A 23,711-nucleotide genomic window follows, 5' to 3' on the forward strand; every position below is an offset into this window, starting at 1 on the left:
AAGAGAGATGAAAACCAAAGGTGCATCAAGATAAACAGCTAAATGCTGACTTCCAACAACAAGCTAAGAAAGGCAAACACAAGATATTTCAAAGAGGCAAACATGGAGATATAAAGTGACAAGAGAGCGGGGAAAACAAGAGATCTTTATAAAAAGATCAGAGAGATCACAGGAAAGTTTTGGTCTCGGATCGGTGTGCTTGAGAGTAGAACAGGAAAATATCTGATAGAAGAAACACAGGTGAAAGAAAGATGGAAGGACTTTACTGAAGCCCTATACAAACGATATAGCAATTTGATGGCAACCTTCGAAGAAATGGAAAATGAGCAAAAACCAATAGTGATGGAAGGTGAGGTACAGATAGGCCTGGAAGAGCTGGCAAATGGAAACGCACCAGGTGCCGATAAAATTCCATTATAACTCGTTGAGGTCATTGGGGAGGAGGCAATCAAAAAGTTTAACAGCTGTCTGTACACACACCTAGAGCAAGATTGCATGGCCTAATTAATGGTGGAAGCAGTCAGTCTAGATACCGTTGCCAAAGAAGGGAGGCAAGAGAATGTTCAAATAACTGAAACATTGCCTCGATTTCACATCAAAGGAAGGTATTACCAAAGATCATTGAACAGAAAATAGAAGACTTCATCAAGAGAAAAATGCCTGTTGAGTAAGCAGGTTTTAGAAGAGGAACAGGAACTTCTTAGATTCTATAATGTAGATTACAGTAAAGTAAATAAATATCATGTATAAATATATAGAATTGTATATATATAATAATTTTAATTTATATTGTATATAAATATTGTATTGTATAATAATTATACTGTATTGTATTATAGCCGGCCAAGCCGGTGTTGTGAATGAACGCGTACGTATTATGTTGAAAAGCCAGATTTTGCTGGATCCTTTGAGAATTTCGAAGCTTTGACGCACCAAATCGCTCCATGGAGGCCGCCATCTTGCGGATGCGGAAGTATGCATAAAAAATTGCGAAAAGGTTCAATAGGCGCCCGCGGAACTACGTATCTTCCGGTTAGTGCACCCTTCGCGACAACAGTCCCGTCTCTGGGGCATTTTCGAAATTTTTCTCTTCTTTAGTGGTAGACCTAAAAAGCCGAATTAGACTTCAATCCCATGCTCCCATGCTCAGTAGGTTTGTCTGATTTATGATGTTGTCCTGCACCTACCGGTATAAGTGGTTTACATAAAGAAAGAAAGCTCGGTTTGATTAACGACAGTCACACATTGCCGTTGAAACGGCGCTATCGTCTGACCTGTCGGCACTGATCTTACTGCAAGCTAACTTCTTCTGGTGGAGGAAGCCGCAGTGCCCGGAGAGAACCAGTCCTGACAGCGACTGAAGTTAGAAGACTACACACATACTGTGAAAACGTATGTTAAGCCCAGTTAAAATTTCTTAAAATAGGCCCTAAGCTAGCACATCGTATAGTTACTTCCTCAAGCTTCTTGTGACATTTATTGTATGTAGGTATTGGGGAGGACTGTCTGCTCTTCTCTTTTACCAAGTCTTACCAGGTACGGTACCTACTATCAACTACCTAACCCACTGATGCCATCGTGATGGGTAAAATAGTGGCAAGAGGCTTTGGCTTCGCCGGCTCATTGCGGCTTTGCAGTCGGGTACTAGTAAATTGTATTGTATATAATAATTTAGTGATAGTAAATATAATGTATTGTTAATGTAGATTATAGTAAAGATTCTGTTGATCATGAATTGATGTGGATTATGCTGAGAGAAATGAGGATGTGTATGGTAATGTACAGTAAACACCTTATGTGTATGGTAATAATCCTGTACAGTAAACAAGAATCTACAGTCAGAACAGAGTATGGTGAGACAGGATGGTTTGGGATTGGAAAAGGGGTCAAACAGGGGGATGCATCCTCTCCCACTTACTTGTTCACTATGTACTGTGAGTACATCATGAGGAAATCAAACTTGAATGACATAGAAACTGGAGTCAGGATTGGGGGGAAGATGTATCAACAATCTAAGGTATGCTGATGATATCAATCTTTTGGCAGAAACTAAAGAGGAATTGATGAAACTGTTGCAGAGAATGGAGAAGGAAAGTTAAAAGGCTGGTCTTTATTTAAACCTAAAAAAGACTAAAATCTTGTCAAATGGGGAGATCGATGTGTTCAGATTTGGAGAATATCATGTGGAAATCCTGAAAAGTTTATTCTTCCTGTGTTCTAAGATTGAAGTGAGTGGAGAATATGGTTGAGTAACTAAAAGATGGTTAGCATTGGGGAAAACAGCAATGTCAGGATTGATAAAGATCTGGAAAGCCAAAGATGTGCAAAAACAAACAAAGAGGCCATTGGGGATTGCCCTGGTATTTCCAAATGCAACGTCTAGATGTGAGTCATGGACATTGAAAAAGAAAGAAAGGAAGAAGATTGACAGTTTGGAAATGTTATGTTGGAGACGAATGTTAAAGATTCCATGGACTGGATAGTCAGGTTCACTATGTTTTTTCGTTCAAAATAATGGTAGATTAGCAAACCTATACATTTTTGGAAACGTTATTACATGGAAAATCTGAAAATCAATGTTTACATTTGCCAATTCCGACCAATTCGACCAATCGACCAATTCCATTCGACCAATTCGACCATTCGACCAATCGCTTCGATCGACCATTCGACCATTCGACCAATTCGATTTGATTCATCGAATTCGATTCGATCGACCATTCGACCAATTCGATTTGCCAATCAATTTGACCGACCTTTGCTTGTGTGGAACGGACTGTGAAAACGATGCGGACTATATTGTCGGATACGACACACAGGACAGTGATGACGAACTCTAAATGGCATATTCTGTAATCGTGTATGTTTGATGTCATTGACTGCCTGTGTAGATGTGAAGTTATACTGACTGCATGTGTATATATGATTTTGCTGACTGCCTGTGTATGTTTGGTGATATGAATTATTGTGACACATTTTGATGTTATTAACTGCCTGTACAAAATGATAACATGTATTTGATTATGCAACTTATCGCGAATATAAAGACAGTATTTTGCAATTCAAAACCTTTGATTCGTGTCTTACCATTCCCCATAGCACTAATTTGATACTTTCATTGGATTCCTTGTGCCTGAAAATATAGGTTTAGTATATTTAAAAAAGTTTTTAGGGTAATTAGAGGCAGAAATAGAACAAAATATGTATTTTACAGTGGCCATTTTGAAAATCCAAATGGCCGCCATACAGGTATCTCTCCAAATGTAAACATTGATTTTTAGTTTCCTTATGCTATAACCTTTCCAAAAATGTATAGGTTTGTTAATCTACCATGATTTTGAACGAAATATAATTTATTGACATAGTGAACCTGACTAGGAGGAAGAACAAACCAATGAGCATTGGAATAATTCAAACCAAGAGCAGCTCTCCTCCTGCAACAACCCCAACAACCTCAAGTTTGCTGGCAATGGAAGCACATCGTACGTTGCCCTCAAAAGGAAATCCAACAGTATTGGCTCCATCTTCCCTTGCCACTTCAATGTCCTCACCTGCACACCTTCCCATTGAGTCCAAGCACCTCACGGTGCCTGTCCAACTGCTGGATTGACCACTTGAGATTGTATTAAATACCAGGAAGGTATCCCATTATGCATTAGCTTAGCAGAGCTACAGCTCCCCTCCTTCCTAGAGTAGGAATGTACTGCAGTCAATACCGGGAAGGGGATTTAATTCTCAAATAGACCAGTCCACCCCGAAGAGGGAACATCCATGAACATTCATTTCGGGATTGTTGGCCCTCTTCAGCGAGGAGCAAAGGCTCCTGTTGGTCACGATGCATGCAGCAATAGCTGATCTGGCACTTGCTTCCTGGCACCCACTCCAAGCCAAACGTCTTGAGATTGTATTAAATTGCATTTTGCTTTTGAATTAAGTGGATGTGGCAGTTTTAGGGCACATCCCAATTTCCATGCAGGCATTGATGAGTCAACTATGAATCATGGAGTGGCACCACACATACACCAAGCGAGGTGGAGCAGGCAGATCACACCCTCCCAGAGGGTCATTAATGTGCCATCTTTCATCGACTTGTAGAGCTATTTTCATTCCAAAACAACTCATTCCTTTAATTTTGGAACATATTCATTGCGACTTGGCGGATCAGAAGCATAAATTGTGAGTGTAGATAAAAGATGCAGACTATACCATATGTTGCTTTTTCAAACTTTTTACAGTAAGGATACACAAGGACAGAGAATATAAAGGGTACAAGCATACTACTTTTGAGCGATATTCTGGGATCTTTAACATCGACAATCGAAATGCAGATTAGAAAACTGGCCTTATGTTCACATCCAAGATGTAGCACGACTTACCAGCAGTGCATAAGGATAATTTTAGTCGGATTTGACACCATATAGCAACAAATTCATGACCAGACAACTCAAATGTTTGTACTTTACCAAATAACCTTTCCTTCTGTTCTTCTGCCAACAACACCTGAACTTCCATGAAGGTATCTCATTCAAGTACTATTCAAGCTCCCTCTACTTTGCTTCTGGGATCTCACGTGACAGGCACATTCAAGCTGACAAGTTATGGAGTTACCAGAAACAGAATTTCTGGTTTGATAGTGGCAGCTTAATGCTTCACTGGAATCATTGCATCCCATATTGCATTGATTAGATGTTTTCCTACATTGACCAACACACAAAAGTGTAGAAAACATAAATAGCATACCCTCTGCAACTGATGATTGTGGGTCCTTGGTATCCGAGGGGTCTCTCCGGACCGGGTTGGCTGTGCATCATGTACGTCTTGCTCAGCACCTCGTTTCTGAAGAAATCATTGTGAGCGAAGTGGAACTCCAGCGCGAATGTCTGAGCATGGGGGGCAGCGAGGGCCCGGTTCGTCACTGCAGAGTGAAGATCGTGGTGCTATGGCAGGAGCTCTGGGAGGAAGGTGGTCAATCCAGCTCTCAATATTCGGGGTCTCTATGTGTTATTGTCTAGTTTTCCCCTCGCCCCTTACCGCTCTCCCTAAGAGCAGCACTTGAGGAAATTAGTCGACCGTCTGTTGTGATTACCATAGTTATAGATCTAAAAACGTTTTTACCTCCTTTATACTGTTCACGTGACATTTGATCTTTTGTTGAGATTTAATTACTGTTTTTTAAGGAGTCTTGGTATAATGTCAAATGCTACTGCTACCAATGAATGATAAATCTACCATAATCTGCCATGTAAAACACAATGTCAGTTTGTGTGTTTGTACAGATGTCTGTCGCCCATTGTAAGAACAGGTTTTAAAGGCCAATCATTTAACACGAATGTGTGTTCACTACAGTATCTTTTTGAGGATAAAACAAACTCGAAAAACATTTTCCATAACACAGTAATTATGTCTCTTCTATTGGAATTGTAGACGGTGGCTTGCAAACCGAGCCTCAAGGGGGGTGTACAGAAGCGTTTCTAAAAATAAGAATACATACAAGGCGTAGTGAGGTGAAATTCACTGCACATGATGTGCAACACCCTCCGAGTAAAACGAGTGTTCATTTATGTCTGGAGGATGTCTAATAAATAAAGAAGATCTAAGCACACTTCAAACTAGGCCGAGGCATCAGACTTTGTCACTGTCACGAGACTGCACCATCAAATAAACTATTCCAACCCATCATATTTGACGGGGTTTTTACGAGTGCAATGTAATAATAATAATGATAATTCGTCACGATTATGATGACGATGGCACAGGCCAAATATTGCACAATCCAAAAATTATGACAATGGGTCTTATGAAGACAATGACAATGGGTCAAAATTATGACCTCCATTTAATGGGTGTCTATGAAGAGGTCGACTTATAGTGGCGAGCAACATTGATATTACATTATGGAAAGTAGAAGCGACTTCACAGGAGATGCACTAGTGAAAGTCTGAGCTGTCGGATATTCCTCGAGGAAGTGGCGAAGCCGTAATAAGGGCGTCCATCATGCCAATCTGTGAGGTTTAAGTGTGATGCAAGAACTGGTCATATCGTCCATCATAAGAAGAACTCTCGTCACAGAATGAGCTACACTGAGGCTAACCACTAGACATGATGGAGGAATTGCATTGGGGAAGGCCACATATTGGAAGCAAGCCTCACATATTATGGAAACCTGAACAATAGAAAACATCCCATGACATCTACAAGAACAAGATTATGCAAGAAGTGGTCCAACTCATTATTATATGCATTCTGTCATGGCAGGTGATTGTATACACTTGAAACTTTAATTAGGGTTTTTAAAGTAGAATATAAAAGCGGAGAGGTCACCATGAATGCTTCGCTACCAGGCTGTTATCCAGATAACAGGGTCTACAGGGAGATGGAAAAAAATACCCCAATTAGCCAGAATTGGCCAAGACAGCAGAGAGACGCTGTTCCCTTTATAAGAATGATCCTATGAATCATATGTAATTCATAAACGAAGATGCACAAATGATTTGAATCATGCATCAAATGTATATGAATTTACATCGATGTTCTTTCTGTAAGGAAACCAATGGCGTTTATCCAAAATTGTATGATCATTCATTTTTTTTCAACGAAATTTCTATCTATAAGTGCTTCTCATGGGTTCATGGTTTTCAATTGGTATACTGCATGGCAAACTCATTTGCTCAATTCATACAGCGCCTTTTCCCCAAACTGGTTGGCAGGCCTATGGGCATAAAAAACTGTATTGGGGTGGGGCAGAAGCTGGAAAAATAAATAGCACACCATTAGTTACAGTCCCAATTCCTTACAAGAAATAAAAAACATTTGCTCAAAACAAGGGTGCAGGAAATGGTTTTTGATAACAACTGTCATAACTCACGAATGGTTCGAGATAACTGTCATGACTCACGAATGGTTTGAGATAACTCTCATGACTCACGAATGGTTTGAGATAACTGTCGTGACTCACGAATGGTTTGAGATAACAACTGCAATAACTTACAAATGGTTGGAGATAACAACTGTAATAACTTACAAATGGTTCGAGATAACAACTGTCATAACTTACAAATGGTTCACGATAACAACTGTAATAACTTACAAATGGTTCGAGATAACAACTGTAATAACTTACAAATGGTTTGAGATAACAACTGTCATAACTTACAAATGGTTCGCGATATCAACTGTAATAACTTACAAATGGTTTGCGATAACCACTGTCATAACTAACAAATGGTTCGCGATATCAACTGTAATAACTTACAAATGGTTTGCGATAACCACTGTCATAACTAACAAATGGTTCGCGATAACAACTGTAATAACTTACAAATGGTTTGCGATAACCACCGTCATAACTTACAAATGGTTCGGGATAACAACTGTCATAACTTACAAATGGTTCGCGATAACAACTGTAATAACTTACAAATGGTTTGCGATAACCACCGTCATAACTTACAAATGGTTCGGGATAACAACTGTCATAACTTACAAATGGTTCGAGATAACTGTCAAACCTGCAGAACCTTACTATGAGTGAACAAGAGACATGTTGAAGTTGGTGCATAATGAAGGTAAGCCTACCTAGCCAAATGACTCTGTTGTGAAATCGATGATAAATCATTTCCATTTGCAGTCCTGTACGCAGGGTGTAAATATCATACTGAATGCAACGGATAACTGTCTCGTCTAAGAGGGGGGAGGCCATTGGGGCAGAGGCCTGCACACAGAGTGGCACAAAATCCTAGCAACATCTTTCACTTCCATCAGAGCAATTCTACAGGGAAATGTTAAGGGGTGGAGTGTGTAAGGTAGAGGGAGGAGGAAACTCAGGATTTGGAATGATGGCATTGATGCAGTTATGGGAACGTGAAGCTGCATTGTGCGGAGTAAGGGATAGGTGCGGAGAGGGTGGGAGTTTGTGGGTATTGGGGTTGGGGCAGTATTCTCCAACTCACCATTCCCTTTTCACCCTCGGGAAACTTCAACTGAATGTCCTGGAGCTGTTGCAGGATTGGTTCATCATATTCCTGCAAAGAGCCAGTGACAGTATCTGGATTAAGCTCAAAGAAGTGCTGAAATGCACAATGTATGCGGCGCAAATAAGCAAGTTTATCTCTAACAAAACCATGAGGAATATGCGACAAAACTGGCAATTTCTAACAATAAAGTGTCATCCAACAACTGTCAAAGGGGGATATTGCCCTCTATGGGCCATTGGTGGTCATTACAGCAAATACACAGTGAAAGGATCAGCGAGTGCATCTAATAGTCCACATGCACAGAAATCTATCAATAAAACACAAATTATTTAACATCCAATCAGGATACAAAACATCGAGATAATTACTCGTTTTAGTTGTTCAACCATGCATAAGAATATCATGGGCATCATTGGACCCTTTTGTGAACATATAAAGGCCCAGGTATTGTAAATAACAGCAGGATGGTGAGGGCCAAACACCTGGGTGGTTCACATTTCAGAACATTTTAACAAGCTGAGCATCCTTTACAAATCAGCAATAATGGGCAGTTTTGTTTACAGAATAAGAAAAGGGTGAAAAACACAATCATCTGGCACAGACCTGCAGTCAGTAAATAAAGGAGTCACGATGGCAATAAAATTCCCCTGTATCCAGGCTCGACAGTATTAATTGTGGAAAGCAATATGGATGTGGCATCATCAACCACTGCACCTGAATCATGTCAGCAAGCAGATCAACCTTTTTCATGGTGGTGAGCCAAAAGCCAGGTATTCCAGTCACTTCTTTTTCTTCAGGTTCATCTGCTTCATCATGTCCACTCTGCGAATTGAAATTTGTCCGCAAGATAATTTCAACCCTCATCTTGTATCACATACACTTGCACCATCCATTTACATCCCACCCACCCATCAGCTTGCTGCGGTTCCAACACAGGGTTAGAAATTGCTTATTATCCACTTCATTGCTCCCACCCGATCTTCACCCATTCCACACATTGCCAACAACTGATTACTTCATGCAATATGTAAGTTTACTATCTCAAAATTGCTAACGTCGCACAAGCTCACTTTCGCTACACAAAAATCCATTAAATGATAAAAATAAAAAAAACATTGTCAAGATGCGGAGTAGCAGTACACCTTACAGGTCGTGTTCATTACCTCCACCACCGAAAGTGAGCAGAGGTTATGTTTTCACCCCTGTCTGTTTGTCTGTCTGTTTGTCTGTGAACAGGATATTTCAAAAACTTGTGGACAGATTTGGATGAAATTTAGTGGACAGGTAGGGGGTGTGACAAGGACGAAATGATTAGATTTTGGTGAAGATCAAAATATGGATTCGGATACCATAAGTTTTAAGTGATTCTTCACCATTGAGAGATAAAGCCTGGTGTTGGCTTAGTGGTTAGGGTGCGAGCTTCGGATCCTAGGATCCTGGGTTCGAATCCCGGTCGATCGCTGAATAATGCCAGGGGGTTGACTCAGCCTGTCATCCTTCCGAGGTCGGCAAATTGAGTACCAGTTCGCTGGTAATTCCCTGTGTGTCACAAGAGGTGACTACCAGGGTTGGTGGCAGGAAGAGCATCCGGCCATAAAACATTGCTTCAAAAAGGGGACCACGGTGCCCGAAAAAGGCCAACCCCTGCTCTGCGGGGAAAAATGGCCTCTAAAGGCGGTTCTTCACCATTGAGAGAAAGGGCCAAAAACGACATGTACTGTAGCACGATGTCTTAAAAAGTTATGGACAGATTCGGATGAAACTAGGTGAGCAGGTTGGGTGTGTGACAAGGACAAATAGTTCCAATTTTCATGAAGATCCAGCTTCAGACGTGAGATTTTTCAAAAGTGATTCTTCGCCATTGAGTTAATGGTTAAAAACGGCTAAAAAAAACAGTTAAAAAGGGCCAACATTGTACATACTGTGGCACGATATCTTAAAAACTTATAAACGGATTCGGACGATACTTGGTGGACAGGTTGGTTTTGTGACAAGGAAGAATTGGTTCGATTTTGAGGAAAATCCGGATACGAAATTTTTTGAATTTCTCAAGTGATTCTTTTCCATTGAGAGATTGGGGCCAAAATTATATGGAAATATATTTCAAAAAGTTGTGGATGGATTTGGATGAAACAAAGTGGATGAGTTGGTTGGGTGACAAGAACAAGCCAAATCGATTTTGGTTCAGGTCTGGATTCAGATCTGACCTATCAGTGGTATACAAAACAAAGTGTTCGGGCTGGCGGAGGTTGGTGCACCACTGAGTGTCGTTCTCGTTTCAGTATGGATTGTGTGATTCATCTACAGTACCAGAATATTTATTCCTCAGCAATTATTCGACTCATGTCCTCGAAGGAAGGTCGACGGAGATGCGTCATTGTAAGGCCATGCGTCTCCAACACTCCTAAACCCACCTTGTGAATACATCAGATAACAAGCCAAAATCACAGTTCTTGTCCCAGTTTCTTGCTTGTAATAAAAATTATGCACCATCCATTGATCAAGACTGCGCTTCATGAAGCATATAGCAATGCTGCTCAGACCTTTTGTTTGTACTCAGACTCTAATGCGACAATGCAAAAGCTCTTCAAAACCTGGTTATTTTATTTTTCAGGTAAAAGCTAAAAGCATGAAGGAAGAAGCTCACGTTGTTGTTTTCTGGCAACTCTGGGTTTTCAAGCCACTTTGCCTCTGTGTCTGTCGGCTCCACTAATCCAGTGACAATGTCCCGTCTCTGCAACAGCAAAGATCTCACATACTGCAGGACAACCCTGACAAATAAAGGATAAACATCCTTGGCTTTTTCTATGATCTTGGCAAAATAATAACAAGGAACGGATTGAAGGTATTATTTCTATAGATGAAGATAACCAAGGAATAAAAAAATGGAGCGGAACAGATATCCAATAACAGTAAAAAGAGAGTGATTTAAAATGTCCGATAACAGGATAGTATAAATGTCTAACGACTAAAAAACACGGTTCATAAATGTCTGATAAACGTAGTGAAATGTCCAATAACTCGAGTTTAGTGTGAGTGTTACAAATGTTCGACATGGCCATCAGTTCCATTGAATGACCTGAAGTTTTGTTTTGAAACAAGAAAACAATTTATTTTTTTTGTATACAATATTGAGGCTCGTGTAAGAGCTAACATTAATCACAAAAAAAACAAACGGACACACAAAACATACAATAATAAAGGGAGCGGGAGACAAGATGGGGAGAGAGAGGGAAGCACACACGTACAACAGTAGAGAACAGGGACATCGGGAGATCTGTGGGAGGGAGAGGGCTTGGGGGGAGGAGGCATGGGAAAGGGGGGGGGAGGGGTGGGACAGGTAGAAATCACATGGACACTGCTAGGACTTCCAGGAAAATGTCGGAATTTCAAGAATCTGGAAAAAAAAAATTCAAGAAAGTGGATCTGGGGTGAATTAGCGGGGATCAATGTTTTGGATGGGGGAAGATAAGAGATGGTGGTGAACAGATGTTTTAAAGACCTGGAGGGAGGAGTGGGATTGAAGGGAGTGAGAGAGTTTGTTCCAGAGGCAGGAGAAAAGAGGAATGAAAGAGTGAAGGTGAGCAGAGAGCCGAGATTTTGGCAGTTTCACCAGAAGAGGGTTCCTGGCAGATGATGGAATGACATGAGGAATGAATGATACATGAGAAGCATAAACATAAACATGCAATGTCATGGGATACGATCTTACCCGACTGTAGAATGTCTGGTAAAGGGCGGAATACTTTAGCTGGAGCCGGTGGACCTCCTGGAAGAATTCTGCCTGCAGCTTGAAGTAGTCTGCCTGTAAACGACGCAGAGCACTGACCCGCAACTTCACAGATGTTGGCAGCCTAAAGACATTGTCGGGGAGAAAACGGACAAATTTAATAGGAAACCTCCAATAGTTTCATAACATCCTATGCACCTTGTGGTACTGCCGCTCTCCCAGCAATGATGTAACCAGCAGCCACAGACATCATACGAATTAATATTTTAAAAAAGGAGATACACGAGAGAAACAGGAGAAGGGAATTCTGCCCATCCATTTGGAACCATGATCCAATTCAAGACTGGACGGTATACATACTACGCTTACTCTGATTCACAATGGTCACATGACGTGTGGTTTTTAACAGTCTGGGAGCTCGGGGACAGAGGAGGGGAATGAATTGTGGATCTTGAGTTGAATGAATTAGAAAGGGACAAGGGCCACACGCTCTCAGAAGTACACACATCATTCACAGGAAATTTTTCCTGCCATCAATTTCCACATTATTCCTCTTCCCTTTGTACTTATATAAATCCTTTTAAACAAGTCAACCATCTTTAAATATATTCGAGCAGTAGCGTCTAGTTGTGCTCCTCCCATCCACTTAAAAAACCTATTTGAATCTACGAATTCCCTTTGATATCTAAAATACTTGTGTCGAAGTCCCATCCCATGGAATGTTCTCTTCTCTAAGGTAAATAGCCTTGTCTGTTCTAATCTTTATTCAAGGTGGAAAACGTGCTCACCCTGGAACCATCTTCGTTCTACAATGAACATCCTCGAGTGCATGAATATCTTTTCTATAATAATGAGCTCATCGGAAATGAAACACGATATTGAAGATATGGCCTAACGAGCTTTTAGTACAATGCGAACACTATCACCTTTGATTTAAACCGGTATGATAATACACGGTATGCTGAGCAATATTAAACAAGACTGAAAGTCTAACGGTGGCATAGCCGGGCTTGTTTGATACTTTAGTTGAAGAGGATATTATGACCTGGATGGAGATACCAGTTAGCAAATAATCTAAATATTAAATTATTTTGAAGTACTCGAAGTCTCTTAGGTGTTTGTCACCATGGAAGTGAAGAGATTGCATTGGGACACTGGTTTATTACCTTCGCAAAAGCGGAAGGTTATGTTTTGATCGCTGTGTATTTATTTGTATGTCTGTGTGTGTGTGTGTGTGTATGTTATTCGCATAACTCAAAAAGTATTCAACCGATTCGCATGAAATTTGGTGGGATGATAGGTTATTATCCGGGAACCATTTGATTAGATTTTGGAATCGATCGGGTCAAAGGTCAAGGTCAAGGTCATGAAAAGGTCAAAATCGTCTTTTTACCATAGCGCGGTCAATTTGTGTCCAATTTGTATGAAACTAATGCCAAAATGTTCAGAATTCAATGCCCAATCTTGTGATATGCGACATGACACTCTGACGTCATAACACTTGTTAGCGGTTGGGGGCCAAAGGTCAGGGGGGTCACGCCCTTGCAAAATGTGCGGTTTTTTAAAAATCATAACGCGGTCAATTCGGATCCAAATTGGATGAAAGTAGATGTGTCATTCTTATGTGTCATGATGTTTTCGACTGTTGGTGCAATTTGAAGAGATGAAAAACAGAACATATATATATATATGCATATTTTACAGTTGTAAGGATGCATGTAATAAACTTGGATTAGCAGCCGTAAACATGGTTCTTTCCGTGCAAATCAACGGGACTATGGCACAGTGACAACGAATCAGCGCCGAGATCTTGTAGTCATCGAGTGTCATTCCCTCGAATCTTGCTACACAGATCTTGTAGTCTTTTATTTTGGCAACAAAAGTAGCTGCGGCGAAGGTATGCGCTCTACCGAGTGCCCGTTCTAGTTCTATATGGTTCGAGTCAACAATGAAACAACCATACACCGCTTCAATCCACTAACTTTGCAGTCACAACAAAGGGATTGCATTGTCATGATTATATTTATTATATCTATATTATTATTATTATTATTATTAACGTTATTATTACAAAAACCATACTACTGTATTAAGAAATCTGGCCTAATTTTTCCAAAGTCGCCTGAAGGTGAGGCAAGAAGGCATGAAGCCTAAGGCCTATACATACTGTGTCGTTGGAAGACCCATAACGGTTATGCTTACAATAATTGATGGTCATTTTAACAATCAGTTTGTGGATGTTTCACACTGAATGAAAAACGTAAAGGTAGAGCATGCAGATTGTAATATATGACAGGTTCGACAATATGTTTGGACTGAATGGCATAGAAATCAAAATGGCGGTTTGTGGAGTCGGCCGTCATATGCCGTAATTACGCCATTTGTGTCTGTGGTTTTGCTGTGCCATGTCCATGCTGTTTCATGTCTATGCCATGTCAGTGCTGTGTCGTGCCATGTCAATGTCCCACCCCAGTGGAAGGGAGAATGGACCTAAAGGGGAATCACCCTTACCAGGGTAATGGTCTGCAGCAATGAAGTTTAAATAGCAGATGGCTCTCCACATATGGGCGGAAGAGGGTAAATCTCCCAATAGCCAGCAGAGAGACGGAGAGGAGTTGCCCCTCCACCCCCCCCCCCACCCGTCTATACCACACACTTACCCGTGCGTACCAGCTATAGAAGGGCAATGCCATCATTGCCCGAGGAGACTTGACATCAACGTCATCCTAAGAGGGAGGGGGGGGGGGGGGGGTTGGTTGGTGGTGAGGTGAGATTGGTCGCTGGCAGGGGCCAACACAGGTGTTTGATTCACCGCTAAAATTGCCTGTGCACATGTGCTGGTTGCTGGGTAATGATGGCCTTACAGTTTTGAGCGGCAGCTGTTTCTTCTGCTTAATCATGGGATGACATCCACTATCAATCGTGGCAGAATACCACAATATCTAGCCATCTCTGTTATTCATAATAGTTCTCGGTAATATGTTCCAAACACAAAAGCGAATATTTTGTAGGCCCGATCCACACTCGGGTATGTCAGACAAATCTCGTCCAATTTCTGGCAACCTTCAGATCTTTCAGCCATTGTTGTAGCATGCAACCATCTTGGTTTGTATTACTACAACCACCAAGGATGCATCGGCCCGGCATATTTGTATAATTTTGAAGATTATTCACCGTTTGAGTTCAATTGTGCTGCAATGGCATAGAAATCAAATTCAACCCGTTGAAAATTATTTCTTGGAAACCGCTGAATGGATAAATTTGAAACTTGGCACACTGTCAAGTACTCCCAATAGTATTGGGGGGGAGGGGGGAGGGGGAGGCCTATGTACTCAATTTCAAGTTCGTGTGCAGTTCATGTTAATTTTGGGCAACCACTATAAATGTATTCTACTGTGTCCTACTAATCGGAAAAATGATGTCGCCATTTTTTTCTGTTGACCTTTAGTGACCTTGACTCAAGGTCAAAGTTCAAACGTCATTACAGTGACCATACTTCATTCAAAGTATTTCGACCTTGGTACCAAAATGTGGCAAATTTCACAAGGAACATTGGTTATGACATTTGTTTCGTCATTTGTCCTCTCAGATGTTTGCAATATGCAAATTATAAGCAAATGACCTAATCAGAGAAAAGAAAATATGCATAATTAACATATAGTCTTCACCATACACGTAAATCCCATAACTTCGCATTATTATTGAATGCCAATCATTAGTTACCATCTCAAATCTGTTCTGCTGGATCCCAAACTGGAAAAATATGTTGCTTATTGTTTTCTGTTGACATGTTCTTGATATTAAATGACCTTTGACATGTACTTGACTTTACTTACCTTGACCCAAGGTGAAATGTCAAATGTCATTTTAACCATGTGATGCGATCAAGCAAAATAAGTCGGATGTCCAGAGATTTGCTGGCAAGGGTAAGCTTAGCTGCTGGCATGCACTGATGAAATCTTCCCCTGATGCGGTATCTGCCTTTGCATCTCTTGGTAATCGTAATGGACCATCAGCAGAAACAATTGCAGCTCTAGAAGAGTTTGTTTGTCAGTAGTACGAGCCAGGGACATCCATCACCAATGTTGGTGACCTCCGCTGGAGATTGCTCACAAAGAAACAATCAGAAGCTCAAAAGTTGCCACCTACTCGAGGAGCTTTGGAAGAGGCTATCGCGCGTGCCCACTACCAAGCAATGGTGTGGAACCAAGATTACGTGCCTGACCAACAGATCCCATCTGCTGCAGACTTTGGGTGGAAAGTGGAAGGTGATGGTCTGGTGGCCATCTCAACAAAGCAACTTCCTGCCCCATATGCCATCACTCACCTAGTTAAGTGTGGATGTATGACAACAAAATGCAGCTCTCACTGCTCTTGCAGATCACAGAATATGAACTGCACAGAGATGTGTGTGTGTGGTGCAGATGATGACAACTGTACTAATAATGACCACGGTGTCACAAGAGTCACAAGAATATTGACAACATCAGTCAGCTAATAGGACCCAGGATACATTTGTGATTAATTACTAATAATTAACATTTTCTGGAGACGGGATGTACTAGCCATTATATGTATAACCGGGATATATGTTTAATAGGGTATGCTAATTATGCATATTTTTGTCTCTAATTAGCTCATTTGCATATTGCAAAAAAACGAAAGGTCAAATGACGAAACAAATGTCATAACCAATGTTCCTTGTGAAATTTACCACATTTTGGTACCAAAGTCGATATACTTTGGATGAAGTATGGTCACTGTAATGACGTTTGAAGTTTGACCTTGAGTCAAGGTCACTAAAGGTCAACAGAAAAAAATGGCGACATCATTTTTCCGATTAATAGGACCCAGCAGAATACATTTATAGTGGTTGCCAAAAATTAACATGAACTGCACACGAACTTGAAATTGAGTACATAGGCCCCCCGCCCATCATGGGGAAGAAAAGCATGATAATGATGACGTCATAGCTGAAATGGTATACCAGCCAAAAATGTTTTAATCGAATTCCTTATCCTAAAAATCTGAAATTGCATGCACATGATCTATGACCCATTTTGTATTGAAATATTAAATTTATGACATCATAGGTTACATGGTTTGGTCAGCCATATTGGATTGAAGGAAAATATTAAATAATTATATCTCTGAAACTGCTCACCCTATCGATGCGAAATTTTACAAATATCAACTAACAGCATATAGTTTGAAAATGATGATGTCACAGGTCACGTGGTTTGGCAGCCATCTTGGATAGAAAAACAAACCTTATCTGATCAATACGAAACTTCACAAACGTGATCCCCTACCCATACATATGCAGTGTGATAGCATCTACCCATTGTGGGACTATGCGGAAACATATTGGCGACACAGTCGCATTGTTCTAGTTAACTCCGCCACCGAAGGCGGATGGAGGTTATGTTTTCACCTCTGTCTGTTTGCTTGTCTGTTTGTTTGTGAACAAGATATCTCAAAAAGTTGTGGAGGGATTTGGACGAATTCGTCAGGGCAGCGTGGCACCGTCAGAGTGCAGATTAGTTCCCATGGACAGGCCCTTTTGCTCTTATCTCTCTGTCTCTCTCTGTCTCTCTCTGTGTCTCTCCCTCTCTCTCTTTCTCTCTTTTCCTCCCTCACACTCTCTTTCTCTCCCCCACTCTCACTCTTTCTCTCCCCCACTCTCACTCTCTCTCTCCCTCACTCTCACTCTCACTCACTCTTTCACTCCCTCACTCTCACTCTCTCTTTCTTTTTTTCTTTCTTTTTTTCTTTTTCTTTTTTCTCTCTCTCTCTCTCTCTCTCTCTCTCTCTCTCTCTCTCTCTTTCTCTCTCTCTTTCTCTCTCTCTCTCTCTTTCTTTCTCTCTTTCTCTCTCTCTCTCTCTCTCTCTCTCTCTCTCTCTCTCTCTCTCTTTCTTTCTCTTTCTTTCTCTCCCCCACTCTCACTCTCTCTCTCTCTCTCTCTCTCTCTCTCTCTTTCTCTCCCTCACTCTCTCTCTTTCTCTCCCTCACTCTCTCTTTCTTTCTCTCCCTCACTCTCTCTTTCTCTCCCTTTCTCTCCCCCACTCTCACTCACTCTGTCTTTCTCTCTCTCTAACTCTGTCATGAGTCTCATGACCCTTATTTATTGGAGGTAGGGGTATGCCATCCTGGATATGGGGCATCTCTGTGTCGCTCCTGCCAGATCGATTGGCCATCTCCATGCCGCAGGCTTGTTCAAGAGAACTGTCCAGGCACATACAATAACAACAACAACAACAACAACACCACCAGGTGGGTCGACTCAGTCTGTCAACCTTCCGAGGTTGGAAAAAATGAGTAACAGCTTACTGGTAATAAGGGCACTGAATCAGCAGCACAGCTGTGCTTCCAGAAAATGATGCAACCAGCAGCCAGACACGGCATACAAAACAACAACAACAACAATAAACTACCACACATCCCAGAACTTCCATGTTTTCTTTGGAGCTCGGAAGCAGTTTTTAATTTAGCACTTAACATCTTAAATCACCTGATGTACAGTACATGTTTTTTTCAGTCGGCATTAAATATGATGGAACATTTTGGTCTGGTCCATTGCGTTTCGACGCTGCCTCGTCTTGCCTACATATGATTGTGCGGTTGATGATTCATGTCCTCAGGAGAATTTAGGATGGGTGACAAAAATCGATCTGTGAAAAGGCAGCTGAATTCCCCGAACTGAATAGGGGAAAAATAAAACAAGAATCCTAATGTGAAAATCACTTATGGATGGAATAAACAGAACGTTGATCTAAACATGCAAAGATGAAAAAGACCACGTGAAGCGAGAAGCTGAGGCATTGGGCGTTAAAACTTTGTCAGAACAAAAGAAGGAGACTCCAGTAAGAAGTAAAAAAAATAGGGGAAATACCCCTGGCGCTCAACTAGTAGAATAAACAGTATACTACACTGACTAAAGGTATTTTAAACCAATTTCAATGGTTTCTAGAAGACAGGGCAGCTTGTAGAATCATACTAACATAATCATAAGATTTCAAACAAACAAACAAAGAAATACCTATTTTGGGGGGCAACCCCCCATAGACCCCCTTAAACCTCTACTTTTCTTAGTGCCGTGAACAAACATTGGTACATCATGGGTGATGAAGGTTGTGGTCAAGTTTCAACATAATTTTGTTTGTAGTTTTGGAGAAGAGAGCAAAAACCTATTTCAGGGGATCAAACCCCCACACACCCCCTTAAACCCTGATGCTTTAAGCTGTGAACAAACATTGATGCATCACGGGTGATGAAGGTTGTGTCCAAGTTTCATTGAAATTGTGTGCAGTAGTTTCGAAGAAGAAAGCAAATACCTAATTTGGGGGGGCTCAAACCCCTATAGACTTCCTTAGACCTCGATTTTTAATGGTGTGAACAAACATTGGTACCATGGGTAGTGAAGGTTGTCGTCACGTTTCATCAAAATTGTGTGTGTGGCTTTTGAGAAGAAAGCAAATACCTATTTTGGGTTGGGCAACCCCCCCTGTAAACCCACATAAGGCCCGAATTTTACGGCGTAGCCCATAGGGCAAAGCCGTCTCGAACAGTGTTTGTCCGTCCGTATGTATGTCCCCTCAAACGTATACCAATCAGAGCTGAGGATCTGGTCACATAACAGGGTGATGTGATTACGCCTGATGTCATTACGGCGGTACGGCAGCTGATTCTGCACACCACCATTTTAAATCCAATTTTGTTCAGGCCGAACATATCGTCGAACCTGTCATATATCACAATCGACATGCTCTACCTTTACGTTTTACATTCAGTGTGAAACACAAACAAACCGATTGTTAAAATGACCATCAAATTTCGAAAGCGTCGGCGTTACGCCTTACGGGTCTTCCAACAAAACGGTACGTATAGGCCTTAGGCTTCATGCCTCACCTTCGGACCGCTTTGGACAAATTAAGCCCAGGTTTCTTAATACAGTATTGTATCGTTTCAGTGGTATCGTTTTCGTAATAATAATAGTAATATAGTAAATGTAACCATCACACTTTAATCCCAATGTCGTGAATGGACAGTTAATGGATTGAAGCGGTGCATGGTTCATGACTCAACAATAAGCGGTGTAACCGCGGAAGTAAGGAATTAGCCTCGTTTTTTTTATAGTAATATCATTTTTGTAATAATGACAACGTAACGTTAATATTATAATAAATGTAATCGTAACACGAATCCCTTCGTAGTGACTGCAAAGTTACTGGAGGTTAAAATGTATCTTCTTTATATTAAATTAGCGGAAGTTTTGTGTCACGCTACGTCATTATGTCTATCTTCAACTAAACTACTAAAGTATCAAACAAGCCCGGCTACGCCGCTGTTAGACTTTCGGTCTTGTTTTTAGTGCCTTGAACAAGTTTTGGTACAACACAACACAGGTGATGAAGGTTGTCGTCAAGTTTCATTGGAAGTGTGTATGTAGTTTCTGAGAAGAAAGCAAATTCCTATTTTGGGGTGGGGGGGGGGGGGGGGAGGGGTTGGGTGGGGGAAGTCAAACCTGGACCCACTTTGACCCCCAGTAGACTCCCTCAGACCTCGATTTTTGTAATGCCGCAAACAAACTTGACTTGCAACATACGAAATATAATTTGGGCCAAGTTTGGTCAAAATCTCATCAGCAGTTTCGGAGAAGTTGCAAGTGTTTACGGACTGATGGACTGATGGACGGACAACGCGCCATCCCATAAGCTCCCCGGAACTATGTTCCAGGTTAGCTAAAAAGAGGGGGAGAGAGGAGAGTGGTAATGTGGAGTGGTAATGACTCATACTGACAACTAATGAAAGAAAGTGTCAAGAAGTTAAAAGTCAAGTGGTTTGGGACTGGGAAAAAGGAATAATATACAAACAAGCAATTGCTGAAAAAATAGAGACAATAAATAAAGAAACTTTAAAAAAAGAAAAGAGAGGAGAAGGAATTATGGGGATAAAAATAAAAGAAGGAGCGAAGAAAAAGAATGAGAAGGTGGACGAGACGAAGAGTGTGAGAGAGGGGGAGAGAGGAGAGATTTAAAAAAGGAAAAGGAAAGGGGAGATAGATAAAATGACATAAAAAGGGGGAAAACAGAGGGTGGTAGGACGATGAAAAAGTGTAAAGGATGGGAGGTATAAGTGAATGAAAAGGAAAGGTAAGATAGATAAAATGACATAAAAAGGGGAAAAACAGAGGGTGGTAGGACGATGAAAAAGTGTAAAGGATGGGAGGTATAAGTGAATGAAAAGGAAAGGTAAGATAGATAAAATGACATAAAAAGGGGGAAAACAGAGGGTGGTAGGACGATGAAAAAGTGTAAAGGATGGGAGGTATAAGTGAATGAAAAGGAAAGGTAAGATAGATAAAATGACATAAAAAGGGGGAAAACAGAGGGTGGTAGGACGATGAAATAGTGTAAAGGATGGGAGGTATAAGTGAATGAAAAGTGCTCCTAATTCTCATAGGGGGCAAAGTGCTCATCCTCAAGGTTTTGTTCCTTACGCTTTCGACTGTCAAAATACTGAAATGGAGAAAGATACTGGATTCTGACATGTGACCGAACGAAGGTCTCCGATGATTCAAGTGTGAAACAACTGACTTGGAGAGATATGTGCTGTTGTTTGGTACATCGAGCAGGTGTACACGAAAGTGATCATCTAGTCTCCGACCGGTCTCCCTGATATAAATCGAGAGTCATGCATATAATTCTGTAAATGACAGTTTTAGAGGTGCAGTTGAAGTTGTCCATTAAATAAACACTGCCGTTCGGTCCCAAGATCAAAGTGGTCGTCTTGATGAAAGGACAGGTGTTGCAGCGACTCAGTAAACACTTACCAGTTCCTGGTCGGAAGTCACGAGGTATTTTTGGTCCTTTAACCAGAGAGTTTCACAAATTTCTTGCCTGTTTGAAGGAAATGAGTTGGGCAATTTTGAAGATTGAGGCAGTTTCAGGATGGTTCCCTAAAAACTTGAAGTGCTTCTGGATGATGGTGTTGACTCAAACGTTAATGGAATGGTAGGCCAAATGTGAATGGGATCGCCTCTTTGGATTTCGTTCTCAGAAGGTTGAACGCCATTTGTTTGTCGGTGTGGTGGGAGTGCTCCAGTGCACCAGCGGCAATAAAGGTGGGAATGGCACGCTCGGCAAATAACTCGGGAATGTCCCATTGATTTTGGATCTGAAGTTGGAATTGTTGCCATAGGAAAGGTAAGATAGATAAAGGTTGCTGAGAAATTGGGAGTATGGAATTGAACTTTTGAGAAGGGAAGAGGGAAGGAAGAATATAGTAATAGTAGGGAGCTGTAATAGTATGAAGGTGAAAGAGGTACCTGAAATCTCCCATGTGAAATCAAGGACAAGGTGGAAATAATTGACAAAGTCGATAATCCAATTTTGTCAATTCCTTCCACCCTGCCCTTCATTCTACCCTCCACACTAGCCTTCATCATAAAGACAAGTTTTCCATTCTATGTAAATCAATTACTTAGACAATCTATACCATGGTGGCAATTATAATGTAATAACACAGGCTGATCATTTTAGGTGTGTTGCACGTGGTATGTGTGCATAAGCCGACTGTAGCAGGCAGGTTGCATAGCGTTAATATTCTTCTTCTTCTTTAGCAGTGACAATGATTCCCAAGTAATTGTGGGGTTGGCCAGGAGAGGCTTGGCCTAAGTCTTTCACGAATCGGCTTGCCAGGCCTGATGTTCAACTGAGGTTAGGACAGGCATTTGGAATTTGGCCATGGTAACGGTGCTAACTTGCCTACTCTTCGCGAAGGATATCATAGGATCTTTAACATCCACCAATGAATGCCAACAAACGAGACGCCCAGTTTAACGTCCATCCAATCCGAGAGACAGCACACACATTGATGATTCACCCTGCCTGTGAAACATCAAGATGATAGTTTATAACTAGGACTAGGTCAAGCCAGGCTAGACAGCTTTGAGGCGAATGTGCATACGTCGATGTCATCATGCCAGCCCCTGTGTTTATATTATTAGTCCCCTACCGGTGTACACCGGAGGGGACTATAGGTTTGCACGCCGTCCCTCCGTCCGTCAGTCTGTCAGTCTGTCAGTCCATCAGTCCGTCATGCAAAGAACAGTTTTCCGGACTTTTTTTCTCTAAACTCTCAATGCTAATGATTTCAAACTTGGCACATGGTTTTCTCAGGATACGTTACAGATCAAGTTCGAACTTCACGACGTTTCGATCATTTTTGACAAAGTTGTGGCACTTTGAACTTTGGGGAATTCTGATAATTCTGATGATCCTTAACTCAGTGCCATTTTAAGTTTTAATTTCCTTTAAAAAAGATTTTCTCTGCAATAATTGGACCGATTGAGATCAAATTTTCACCGGAGGGGGGACTCGGTCTGTAGAATATTTTAATGGTAATTATGACGTCACAGGTCACGTGGTTCGGCCGCCATATTGTTTATCGGGAAAACATGAAAAAACCCTTTTTCTCTGCAACGGCTGAACAGATCGAGGCCAAACTTTGCAGGCAGAATCGCATACCCATGACGAACAAAAAAGTCAGCGAGCATGACGTCATGCCTCACATGGTTTCAGAGTTATGACGTTTTTAAGCATGAACCTTTAAAACAGAGCACCTCCTTCATTTTTGATCCAATCGAGGGGAAACTTCACAGATCTGTTCAGCATGTCAGTCTACTAAAATGTCCTTTTGGAATTTGTGATAGGGCACGTGGTTTAGCAGATATCGTTAATTAAACGAAAATATTTTTTAAAAATGGATATCTCTTGTTTATTCTGGAGTTCTCCTCAAGCCGCACCGCACACCCCCAGCCTCATCTCGCGAACGTCAACAGCGTGACACATCGCGCGCTTTCGGGAGGGGTGGAGCCAAGCCGAGCAACATATATATATATATATACACATCGATCATTGATCGTGAACCGGAAAATATAATAAATTACTGATATTTAGCGACTAGAAAGGTTCTTTATCAACAACTTATTTTCTCGTGCTTCTGC

At 41.2% G+C, this 23,711-nt stretch overlaps 1 protein-coding gene across 1 annotated transcript in view; it reads right to left on the reverse strand.

Moving 5' to 3' along the window:
• LOC137424147 (nucleosome assembly protein 1-like 4) overlaps positions 1-23,711 on the reverse strand; it is a 231,903-nt gene that overhangs the window by 65,482 nt on the left and 142,710 nt on the right. The window contains exons 5-9 of the mRNA XM_068111612.2: positions 11,686-11,827; positions 10,621-10,707; positions 8,688-8,795; positions 7,950-8,021; positions 4,741-4,880 (exon numbers count right to left, since the gene is read on the reverse strand). Coding sequence (XP_067967713.2) covers positions 4,741-4,880; positions 7,950-8,021; positions 8,688-8,795; positions 10,621-10,707; positions 11,686-11,827 — 549 coding nt within the window. The remainder of the gene's footprint in view (positions 1-4,740; positions 4,881-7,949; positions 8,022-8,687; positions 8,796-10,620; positions 10,708-11,685; positions 11,828-23,711) is intronic.

Source organism: Myxine glutinosa, chromosome 3 (assembly GCF_964187855.1).
Source record: "Myxine glutinosa chromosome 3, kmMyxGlut1.1, whole genome shotgun sequence".
Lineage (NCBI taxonomy): Eukaryota > Metazoa > Chordata > Myxini > Myxiniformes > Myxinidae > Myxine > Myxine glutinosa.